Source organism: Drosophila virilis, chromosome 5 (genome assembly GCF_030788295.1).
Source record: "Drosophila virilis strain 15010-1051.87 chromosome 5, Dvir_AGI_RSII-ME, whole genome shotgun sequence".
Lineage (NCBI taxonomy): Eukaryota > Metazoa > Arthropoda > Insecta > Diptera > Drosophilidae > Drosophila > Drosophila virilis.
The window spans coordinates 10,583,626-10,596,016 of NC_091547.1; the positions used below are offsets into that span (position 1 = coordinate 10,583,626).

Genomic DNA, 12,391 nt, shown 5'->3' on the forward strand with positions numbered 1-12,391 from the left:
GATTGAATCTATGAACCTTTAACTTATCAGAGCGACCGCAGTATAATCACAACAGTTTCTTAATTTTATTTATAAAAAAACAAATTAAGGATCTCAAATAGATTATCTCAACAAATCTTATTTATAGTGATCAAACTTTTCTTAAGACTGAGCAACAGGGTAGCTTCCACTCGAGCACTCTCCACTTAAGAATTTTTTTTTATTTTTTTTATGCATTTCTCGAGGTTTTCTTTTGTGACCGCCTGGTTTTTGCACGCATTTATATACTCGTATAGTGCAGCTCTTATGTTACATTTAGATTTGCATTTTTATTTAGCGCATAAGTGCAGTCGAGCTGGGCCCCCGACTGTTCGCCCTGCTTCATAAAGAATGTATTCTTTTTGTTTCAGATCATGCATTCATTATGGCTATGGCTAAGACGAAGCGCGTCCGTCGCCTTCTTGTGCTTGGCTGAGTTGTGTTTTTATTCCCTTTGTTGGGCTTTGCTGCAAATTCACATGATTTGTCAGTGGAAATGGCTCAGAAGTGGGGCGTCTGGCTGACAGCTGAAGGTCAGCTTAAAGACTGTTGCAAAAGGCTTGACAAAATATGTGAGTGAACAACTTAAGCCTGAGCTGGACAGGCTGGGTCAGCTGTTAAATTGAAAGACCCCTTAAATGACATTTATAATTGAGCAGTTTTCACACGTACCTCCTATGAAAATCCCTTTGAAAAGCTGCGCAAAATAAAATGCAGCACACATAATTAAATAAACGTCAACGGGAAAATATTTGTTGGTAGTGCGATTGCAGGGTTTAAGCCGCACACACCGAGCGCGCCTGTTGCTGTCAGTTGAGGGCCGCAAGGACTGGACATAACGGACAGCAAAAGGACACACACAAATATACACACACACATACAGAGAGAGAGAGAAATGTGCTGCAAGAGCAGCTTAAAGCGTCGTATAGTGCCAATAATTGCGTTTACTTTGAAAGTGAACTCAAGTAAGCACTTCAGACAGTTAAACGCAGAACTTAACAAAAGAGAACTTATAAACACTTAGCTGCCATCAAATAATAACATTTATCTTAAGATTTACATTCTAAGAGCTTGGTTACATTATAAGTGGCTTAAGGTGAGAATAACGATCTGTGCCTATTAGAACAAGATTAATTCCAATTGTAAACTTACTTATATATAAACAAGCCAAACGCAAAATGGAAATATATTTGATATTTCAACAAATTATACATAAATACACCTTAACATTACATTAATATTACCTAACTAAAGTGTTGAGAGGCTTTATAATCACCAAAGTCAAACTATTATCCAAGTGCTATTCTGTTTTAAAATCGGTTTAGCTTTTATATTGCTATGAACTTCGCGAATCCATCTGGATGACAATGTGAAGGTGTCGCTTAGCATGTCACAAGGTAGCATGAGAAGAATTTTAATGGAGCAACCTGCGGAGTGCTTGCTCTAGGTTTCTATTGTCAAACACAACGCATATGAGAGACCGGTTCCCCTGATAACTACGGCAATCGCGAGCATTCGCGACACACGCTGCCTGTCCAGTCAGTATGACTCTCAGCGTAAGTCTACGACCGGCTGGCTCTCAGATAACACTTATCAAGCTCGTTTCCACGGCAAGGCGCTCTCTCAAAATACAAAACTCTCAGTGTAAACATGAACAGCCAAAAAACTGCTGACTCATGCTGATATATACATTAACTAACTAATAATGCGCAGTCAGACCAACAAAATTAGTGAATAAAATGGCCAGTGGTTGTCCCGACGAAGCTCAGTGTCTTTCGAAGAGTCGCAAGGAACAAATCGCAAAATGTTATTTCTAATTTATTTGCTGATCGCGATATCAGCTTTGGTGGTGTATATGCTGCACCGCAACATGAATTTCTGGAAGAGCCGGGGAATACCTCAAGAGCCCCCGCATCCGTTCTATGGAAATTTGGTCGGATTCAGAAAGAATCGCATAATACATAATGCTTTGAACGAGTACTACAACAAATTCCGAAAGACGGGTCATCCATTTGTGGGTTTTAGCTTTATTCAAAGGCAGAGCGCATTTATTATGGATATCAAACTGGCAAAGAATATTTTGATTAAGGATTTCACGAACTTCGCCGATCGTGGACAGTTCCACAATGAACGCGACGACCCACTCACTGGGCATCTTTTCAATTTGGATGGCAAACGTTGGAGGGAGATGCGACAGAAGCTCTCACCCACTTTTACTTCGGGCAAGATGAAATTCATGTTCCCGTCTGTCATCAAAGTGTCTGAGGAATTCGTCAAAGTTCTGCAGGAGGAAGTCCCAGCCAAATCGGGAGGCGCTATCATCGAAATCAAAGATCTGATGGCTCGCTTCACAACCGATGTCATAGGCACATGTGCCTTTGGAATTGAGTGCAACACCCTGCGCACTCCCGTAACTGACTTCCGAAAAATGGGACAAAAGTCCTTCACTGAGATGCGACATGGAATTTTCCTAACCGCATTTAGCTTCAGTTTTCCCAATTTGGCACGCAAACTGCGGATGCGCATGATTCCTGAAGACGTTCACCAGTTCTTTATGGGATTGGTTCAGGAGACAATAGCGTTAAGGGAGAAGGAAAATATCAAACGAAACGACTTCATGGAGATGCTCATCGAGCTGAAGCAGAAGGGCAGCTTTACAATGGATAATGGCGAAATAGTCACAGGATTGGATGTTGGTGAGCTGGCTGCCCAAGTCTTTGTCTTCTATTTGGCGGGCTTTGAGACCTCCTCATCAACCATGACCTATAGTCTATATGAGCTGGCCCAGCATACCGAAATTCAGGATAAGCTAAGAGAAGATATTAAAGATGTTCTGCAACAACATGATGGAAAACTGACCTACGAAAGCATTAAAGCCATGCGATACTTGGATCAAATTATTTCAGGTGAGCTCGAAAAAGAAAACCGGAGTTCATGGGCTTCTAAACTATCTTGAACTTCTACCTCAACAGAAACTCTCCGCCTGTACACTATTGTGCCTTTCCTCGAGCGCAAGGCTCTGAATGATTATGTTGTACCCGGCCATCCCAAGTATGCTATAGAGAAGGGCACACAGGTTATAATACCTGCTGCTGCCTATCATAGGGACGAAGATTTGTATCCAGATCCCGAGAAATTCGATCCGGAGCGTTTCTCGGCCGAGCAAGTGGCAGCTCGCGACTCGGTTGAGTGGCTGCCCTTCGGCGATGGTCCCCGAAATTGTGTGGGAATGCGTTTTGGTCAAATGCAAACTCGCATTGGCCTGGCCCAGCTGATTAGGAACTTCAAATTTTCGGTGTGTGACAAAACAGATATTCCCCTCATCTATGATCCCAAATCGTTTGTTTTGGGCACAATCGGCGGCATTTATCTGCGTGTGGAACGTGTTCAGAATTGAAAAACAAAAAATCAAGCAATGTTGTTTTCGTATGAGTTGTGACGATGCGGTCATATTTGTTGGAGCTTGTATAATTGCATACACTCATTTGTTAAATGTACATACACATAAACAAGAATTAAGCCTACCCGTTAAACGTGTTTTAATTTTTATTAGCTAATTCTATTTATAACGTTTCAAAATATAGAAACAAAATTAAATTCTGAATTAAGTGCTAAAACTAAGCATAGTATGCATTGATCTATTTTTTTTATTCAGCTACATAATGGGTAACTCAACTTTGAAAAAAACACGTTTCTGTATATGTTCATATACCCTCTAAAATTTTTTAGCAATGGTATATACATTTATGTGCTTGCATGCAACATGCATTTTAAGTCTCAGTCTGACAATTACATTTAGTTGATTTTGAAGCGTTTTTTTTTTTGTTATAGTTTGAAATTATTCAAAGATTATTTCATGATAAATTAATAAACGAACCATTTTTTTAGTAATATTTTGCGATTTCCTTGTAATTTTTTCGATACAAAATCTTGAAAAATCAAATATATTGTTTAGCATTTTTGATCGAGTGGAATTGAGGGGCATTGTTTCTTCAAAATGTAGACACAAATTGGCGTTTTATGTGCGCCAAACAAATCGGCTCTCCAATCCGGTTTTCTCTTTAGTTAAATTCGTCAGCAAAACTCAAAACAAATATTTGCAAAGTAAACATAAGGAAGATTTTAGCATGAAATGATCTGCGACTCTTTGATATCAAGCATCTGGAAGAAATGGAAAGAAAGAAATGCATTTCCCAGACAGATGCCCTGCTATCTGCCTACACTGCCACACTTTTGCGGATTAATATATTCACAAACAGATATCGTAGTGAACATTAAGCCAGAAAGAGAATAAAATACAGGCGGATTGGCTCGACTGCGCTCAGTGTTTGACCAGAAGCCGTTGAGAGCTGAACACAAAATGTTGTTGTTTCTAATATATTTGCTGACCGGTTTATCAGCTTTGGTTGCATATTTTTTGCACCACAACATGAACTATTGGAAGAACCGCGGAATACCCCAAGATGCACCGCATCCGCTCTATGGAAATCTGGTTGGATTTAGAAAAAATCGTGTAATCAACGATATTGTGGTGGAGTATTACAACAAATTTCGAAAGACGGGCCACCCGTTTGTGGGCTTCAACTTTCTTCAAAGGCGTAGCGCATTCATTATGAATATTAAACTGGCAAAGAATGTTTTGATTAAGGATTTCACGAACTTCGCCGATCGTGGACAGTTCCACAATGAACGCGACGACCCACTCACTGGTCATCTCTTCAATTTGGATGGCAAACGTTGGAGGGAGATGCGACAGAAGCTTTCACCCACTTTTACTTCGGGCAAGATGAAATTCATGTTCCCGTCTGTCATCAAAGTGTCTGAGGAATTCGTCAAAGTGCTGCAGGAGGAAGTCCCAGCCAAATCGGGAGGCGCTATCATCGAAATCAAAGATCTGATGGCTCGCTTCACAACCGATGTCATAGGCACATGTGCCTTCGGAATTGAGTGCAACACCCTGCGAACTCCCGAAACCGACTTCCGTAAAATGGCACGTAAAGCACTCGTCGAGTTGCGACACGGTCCGTTGCTGACGGCCTTCCAGTTCAGTTTTCCGAATTTGGCGCGCAAACTGCGAATGCGCATGATACCTGATGATGTTCATGAGTTCTTTATGGGACTGGTGCAGGAAACAATAGCGTTAAGGGAGAAGGAAAACATCAAGCGGAACGACTTTATGGAGATGCTCATCGAACTGAAGCAGAAGGGCAGCTTTACAATGGACAATGGCGAAGTAGTCACAGGATTGGATGTTGGTGAGCTGGCTGCCCAAGTCTTTGTCTTCTATATGGCCGGCTTCGAGACCTCTTCATCAACCATGAGCTATTGTCTATATGAGCTGGCCCAGCATACCGATATTCAGGACAGGTTAAGGGAAGACATTCATATTATTCTGCAGCAACATGACGGAAAACTGACCTATGAAAGTATCTTAGCCATGCGATACTTGGATCAGGTTATTTCAGGTGAGCTCAAAGGCAACTCAAGTGTTGAAAGCAATTTTAACTACTCTCTGCACTTGCTTCAATAGAAACCCTCCGTCTATATACTATTGTGCCTTTTCTCGAACGCAAGGCCCTGAATGATTATGTTGTCCCTGGACATCCAAAATACGTGATCGAGAAGGGCACGCAGGTCATACTGCCTGCAGCTGCCTATCATCGGGATGAAGACCTCTATCCCGATCCCGAGAAATTCGATCCGGAGCGTTTCTCGGCCGAGCAAGTGGCAGCTCGCGACTCGGTTGAGTGGCTGCCCTTCGGCGATGGTCCCCGAAATTGTGTGGGAATGCGTTTTGGTCAAATGCAAACTCGCATTGGCCTGGCCCAGCTGATCAAGAACTTCAAATTTTCGGTGTGTGACAAAACTGATATTCCGCTCATCTATGATCCCAAATCGTTTGTGTTGGGTACAATTGGCGGCATTTATATGCGTGTGGAGCCAGCTTAGCTGGAAATATGTAAACGAGCTCTGTGCTGTGTTTTCAAATGCTTGAATTGTTGTCGATGTCGTCATGTGTGGCTAATACGCAGTCTGAATTTTATATAATAACAGAGATTAGCAAACATGTTTGCCTTTGTATGTACTTTCGTGAATGGGTATGTTATTAACAAACATATAATTAAATAGAGTAATAAAGCGTGAAAAGGCACACTTGACTCGGGACCAGCGAATACCATGTGTGCGGCCTTTAACAACATATTTATATATTTTAACATACTACTAGAAATAATTTTTGTTCCCTGCTTTAATTATCTTTATACCACTTGATAAGTGGATAACTGATAGCAAACTGTTTTATAATAGTCTTTGTGATTGCAGCCCTTATCAGAAAATTAGGACTTTTTAAAAATTATCTAACATTTATTTATATTTATTTAAAATTATATTTAAGTCTACAATTATGGTAAGCTCTTTAATCCCTACCCATGATGTATAAAGTTTGAAGAACTCAGCACTACTAAGAGCCCGGTTTGCATGGTACTTATAGATTGTGCAATGCTTAACAAATATCGATGGTCAGTGAAAAACTTTTATTATTTTAAGCACTGTTTCGCTTACTTAAGCTGTATACAAATTTCTTTTTCTTTTCAATCATTTTTTTATTCCATAATTTTTTTTTTTCTATTTTCCTGCTTGAGCAAAAAACTTTTCCCAAAGAAAAAGAGAGTTTTTCGTTTGACGGTTTATCTGTTCAGCGTTTTACGCTTCAACTATTTTAGTTATTTACATTCGAATTGGCACTGAATGATTTAAAGGGAAGCTGCCAAACTATTTTATATATAAGTCTTGCTCTACCCAAAAGACTCCCACATGTGCATAGTTTTCATCGCATTAAATTCCAGGCACCAGGCGAGTTCCTTACAATCAATATCCTCCCAAAGCACATACATCAGCATTTACATAGTTGAGGTCGGGCACTTGCTTTTGTGGGCTATGTAAAATAGTTCTTGGGAAGGTAGCACAAATTTTCTTTGGCTGCGAACTTTTTCACAGCCTTAAGGCAAACACTTTGCACGAGGCTTAATGAAAAGCTTCTTTAAATGTAGGTCGCGTATGCGTAAGATTAATCATACTATTTAAAGTTCTTGTAACACACATTAAAATTGTATTTTAATTATGCATGACAAGATAAAAAGTTTTTTTTTTTTTATCTAATGTCATCACAACATGCAACTCGCGGAAAATGAGGCTGTGTAAAGAACTGCGAACTGCATACGACTTTTTCTCTATCTAAAGGCGTGGAAAAATTCTATTAATTGTGCCATTTTCTAACGGCGCAACAGAAAATGTCATTAAAAATAGTTTCACACGTTTTGCGGTGCTCAAATTCACGCGTTAATCATTTAAATGATTTTTGCATAGCCTCTGCTCGGTCATAACGTTAAAGGTGGGTTTTACTGAGAAAATATAGGTTTCCTACCCCATATATATATTTATTTTAAAGACAACAGATTAAATTTTTTTTAGCTTTGCTGATATTTTATCATACCTATGTCAATATTTCAACATAATTAATACCCACTTAGAGAAACTTTTAACCATAAAGGTTTATAAAAAGAGCTGTAATTTGTTATATTGAATTTATAATCATGTAAATTACAGATACAAGCCACAAAACATTAACCCCAATTAAAACAACAGAAATTCCCAACCGGAAAAGCAAAAAATAAATAAAAATAACAACAAATTAATAATTTATTAAATAACGCCGCATTTAATAGGCTGAATAAAACGCAGAAATTGCCAGAGCACATGCCATTTATGTGCAACAAAATTCAATGTAAAACAATTTCGCGTTGCTTATGCAGATTTTTTGACTGTGGACTGTGGATTGCGAGTATCTTATGGATACACGCAATTCGGCTCATGAAATGCTTTAGCCTCTGCTTACTCATTGTGAGCAGTCATTGACTTGTTTTGGCAAAGCTGCTTTTTGTGCTCCACCTTCACTGAAACAGGCTAAAATCAAATTAATTACTAGTCTCAAGCATGGATTGTTGTTGGATTTTGTTTTGTTTTGTTTTTTGTTGAACTCATAAAGCACTTGCCACTTAGGGAGTGAAAAACGAGATGAGAAATAAATCAAATAAGAGCAGCAGCAGCTGGGAGAAGGGCAGGTTGTTCAACCTTAACATTGACAAACACCTTCGCCGGGCCAACTTTAATAAGTCGCATGCCAAAAACAGTTGCTTAATTAAAGGAAGACTTTGACTCTAGGATTTACACAGTTGCAGCAAATGATTTCATTACCGAGGGAGTCAACGGCTGCAGTTCACATTGATTAATGCACTGTGAGAAAATCGTTAAGGCATTTTGGCTGTCTATCGCATGTATTAATATATTAATTACTTTGCATTGTTAAATATTTCGGGGGAAACACCAATAATTAGATGTCAAGACTATTAAAAACTATTAAATAATATGAAAAAAATGATAAATAATTAATAAATTATACAATCAATTGACTAAAGCCAGAAATGTAAAAGAAACTTCCAAGAGAAGAGCACTTAGAAAGAATTTAAAGAGGCTGGGAAAATTATTGCAAATTTGAGACGCGAAACTTAGTCGAAAGTATATAAAAAAAGCTGCTTTTACGTATATTAACTATTTTTAGAATTTCAATCTGAAAGCTTCTTCAATTGATATTTTTACAGTGCACGCAGCCTGTCTTCAAGCACATCTCATATTCGATTTTGCATCAAGTAACAACAATCAAGACCATTGCGATTGCCCGAGGCAGAGGCCACAGGGCAGCCGCAATATTAGTTGGAAGTGCATTACACCGACAACAACAGCAATTGCAATTGCAGCAGCAGGCAGCCGACAGCAACAGTTGCTGCCGGAGACGGAAGTGTTGCAGTTGTGTGCGTGGGGTTCTTCAAGCGCAGCAGCAGCTAGGCATTTGGCCAGTTAGCCGGGGTTTGGGGCACATGCGATACGAAAGCGTATGTCAATGGATTAATTGCATTTGCTTTGATATTGCTACCTGCCACGGCAAGAGCCAGTGAAAGCTGCACAACTGAGGCAGCAACTGGCCAGCAAAAGCAAACAGAGCTGAAATTTTTGTTGACAACTTTGTTTGCAAGTTGCGTTGTTTTTTTTTTTTTCTAACAGGGAGCATTCATGATATGAGATACGCGTATTTTGCATGCCTGATTGAGGCTGCGACTGTGGCTGCTCCAATTTGCGACACGCCACAGCAAGTGGTGGCTGCCTTTGTTGCTGCCACACTTCAGCAACTGTCAGCAGCGTTGCATAAAGAGAGCCACACAAAGACACTCGCACACTCACACACACACATACTCTCACACTCATACACACACCTGGGCACCGCTGTTGTTATGTCGTGCTGCTAATTTAAACTCTGCCGTGTGACGGCACCAATTGCCAACTTCAGTTCAGTTTACGACGCGACACCGCGCGGTTGCACAACTTGCCAAGCACATCTCGCAGCGCGTGTTGCTGTTCAATTCTATTGTTGTTGTTGTTTTTGTTTTATTTAAGACTTCGTGCCTAGCTGCCAATTCAATTATGGCCATAAATCGAAAGTGGTACGCGCTAAAAAAGCCAAAAAGATTTAATAATAATATATATATCTTACACAAAAAAGTTACATGTGCAAAATGTGTGGCATGCAAATGTTGTTGCCAATAGCTGCTGTTATTGTTGATGTTATTGTTGTTGTTGTTGTTGTTGTTGTTAGCCACGAACATATTTTTTTTGTGGCGCTGGGCACGCTTGCAACTCATTTATCAGCGAGCCGAAAAAAGAACTACTAGCCAAATTCATATTGTATAGTTTGCGGCCCGTAAACAGTGGCACACGTTTTGCGAATTTCATTCAAAAATACACACACACGCACACACAACAAACACATTTGCATGCTATTATTTTGATTACGTATTTCAAAAATTTATTACAGCATTTGACACACAAAAAAATAAACCAGCAAATGAAAAATTTGTTGCAAAACTAAAATAATAAAAAAATAAAATAAAATCTACACACAAATACAAGCATATTGCACATAAAAAAAGCATAACAAATAATAGAAAGCAGCCGTGTAAAAAATGTTATTTCGTCGCAGTTGTACGTATAATGTGGAGCAATCAACGCGACATTATGCAAAGGTAAAACATTGCATTGCATTTACGAGTATGAAAAGTATGTAAAAAGTACGTGCCCACACTTAAGTCAGATATAAATATGCAAGTTATGTTTGGAGTACGACACTGTCTGTGTGTGTGTCTGTGTGTGTGGCTGTCGTGTGCTATCGTTAGCATATGGAAAACATTGAGATACAAATAAGTATATTTCTTTGATAGCCTTGTCTGATTGCGGCATGTGCTCAATGGTTCAACTCTGCAATGGACTGTGACATTATTTTTTATCCATTTGAAGGTGGATTTTATGTGTCACGAAGTTCTTGCAGGAGAAGGTATTTATCTGTGTGTAAAGGATGCCATTTGCAAGACTTTTATATTTAGCTAAATCAAGGTAACAAATCATTGTTTTGGATAGAAAAGAAAGAGAAAAGGAGCAGCTCCTTTTTTATTACTAATATCTATATTTAAGGAACTTTAATGCTTAACAAATATTAATTTAAGGCTTAAAATAAATAGTGTTAATAAAACTTGTTTAACTCCTACAGTTTCCCTATTAAGGATTAGTACAGAAAATATTAGGAATTTTATCAATGGACTGCCTTCTGATTCCTAATTAATTTGCCCTTTCCAAATCAAGTTTATTTGTCTTTGAGCATATTATGTCTTGTTATGTTTATTTAACTCTAAGCTTAATTATGGAGTTTAAATCTGTCGTTCAATTTGCCTTGGGGAAATGATTACACATAGAAAAGGTAATTGTATTTTCATAGAGCTCTACGTTATGCAACATTATTAAAAAGAACAAATATATATAGGTATAAAAGAACAAAAGCCGATAATAAACATTTTTCTCCTGCATAATAAAATGTTGCAAAATGTTATATATCCCACAAAGCCTTTATAGGCCCTTTAGCTTATGATGAGCACTTTCTTTCCATTAGATTCCAATTAAAATGCACACAATGGCCAATGGTCTAAGCTCCAACATAACAAAGAACACCAAACATCGATTGAAAACGAACCGGCTTGGCTCAATAAGCCATTCCCAACTATCAATGGGATTTACTCAATGCAAGCGAAAAGCTCAGGAGCTGTGCGCCGGCGGGAAATTGTGATAAAAGAAACAAAACGAGGAAATGAATTGCCAATGATAGGAATTGTAGTGAAAGAAGAGATAATGCTCAACTAGTAGATACCCTATCTGAGATATTTTAAATATGTTTAGATTAATTTAATAAAGTGAATGGCAATGATAGAAATTGTATTGAAACAAGAGAGAATGATCAACGAGCTGTTACCCTGTCTCAAATATTTTAAAATATAAGAATATCTTATCCAGATCCATATATCAAGATCCATATATTCATTAAGATAAGCTAAATAAGTTCTAAATGCTGATTAAACATATACATACATACCCCACCCTTCTGTGAAAACCTTTGGTATGTAGTCTTTAATTAATATACTGAGCACAAGCCTTTGAAAAGAAAAAAAAACATAACACAAAACAGAAACGGAAATTAAATAGTATGTACAACATAAAAAACTAAAAACAAAAGTAAAAAATAAACTGAAACATTTAGGCAAAACAAACAGCTCAAAGTTAATACCGCAAGCACAAACATTAACAATTATAAACCATTAAAATAATTATTATTAAGCTCATCAACACAGTTCCCTACTATTCTATGTAATTCAATAAAATCCAATTTCTTTCACTCGGATAAACAAATATTCATTTGGCTGTTTTTTGTGCTTTTCTCTTTTTTCTACATTTAAAAAATCAATTAAATTGATTTCCCAGTAATATGCGAATTTTACGATGTTGCGGTTCGCAGCGTGTAGCTCGATTCTGTAAACGATTCACAGACTTTATCTAAATATTTAGCGAAATATCTCTTTGGGCCAAAAACTGTTGGCCAACAACAATTAGAAAGCAATCAAAATTTATGGCGTTTCACGCCGACAAAGCAGGCCAAGAGCTAAAAAAAAAAGGAGAAGAAGCAGTGAAAAATACTTTTGGAATGTCAAAAACAAAAGTCGCCATAAATCAAGTCAAGTAAATTAAATTTTCAAATGGGACGCGTGAAATTCAAGTCAGCACTTGACCAACAACAACAACAACAATAAAAAACAACAATAATAATAACAACAACAACAATAACAGTAACAACAATTGTAATTACATAGCGCATAAATAATTAAATTATGTTTTATAGCGGATCTTAAGTATTTGTTGCTGTCGCGGCATCTACCACGGCCAA

General features: G+C 38.1%; 2 protein-coding genes across 5 annotated transcripts in view; both read left to right on the forward strand.

The window, feature by feature from the left end:
• Nucleotides 1–12,391, forward strand: part of Epac (Exchange protein directly activated by cAMP) — a 63,083-nt gene that overhangs the window by 30,594 nt on the left and 20,098 nt on the right. The window contains exons 1-2 of one of the 4 annotated variants that reach the window (XM_015173699.3): nt 9,380–9,572; nt 9,944–10,151. The exons of 2 other annotated variants lie outside the window; for them this stretch is intronic. In XM_015173699.3, the coding sequence (XP_015029185.1) occupies nt 10,092–10,151 (60 nt within the window). In that variant the 5' untranslated portion in view covers nt 9,380–9,572; nt 9,944–10,091. Of the gene's footprint in view, nt 1–9,379; nt 9,573–9,943; nt 10,152–12,391 lie in introns of those variants that run through there. One more of the 4 variants, XM_070209875.1, reaches the window with a different exon arrangement.
• Cyp6a2 (Cytochrome P450 6a2) lies at nt 1,780–6,215 on the forward strand. Its single transcript, XM_070210518.1, has 4 exons — nt 1,780–2,924; nt 2,991–3,413; nt 4,320–5,483; nt 5,549–6,215. The coding sequence occupies exons 1-4, from the start codon at nt 1,823–1,825 to the stop codon at nt 5,965–5,967; spliced, it is 3,108 nt and encodes a 1,035-aa protein (XP_070066619.1). The 5' UTR covers nt 1,780–1,822; the 3' UTR covers nt 5,968–6,215.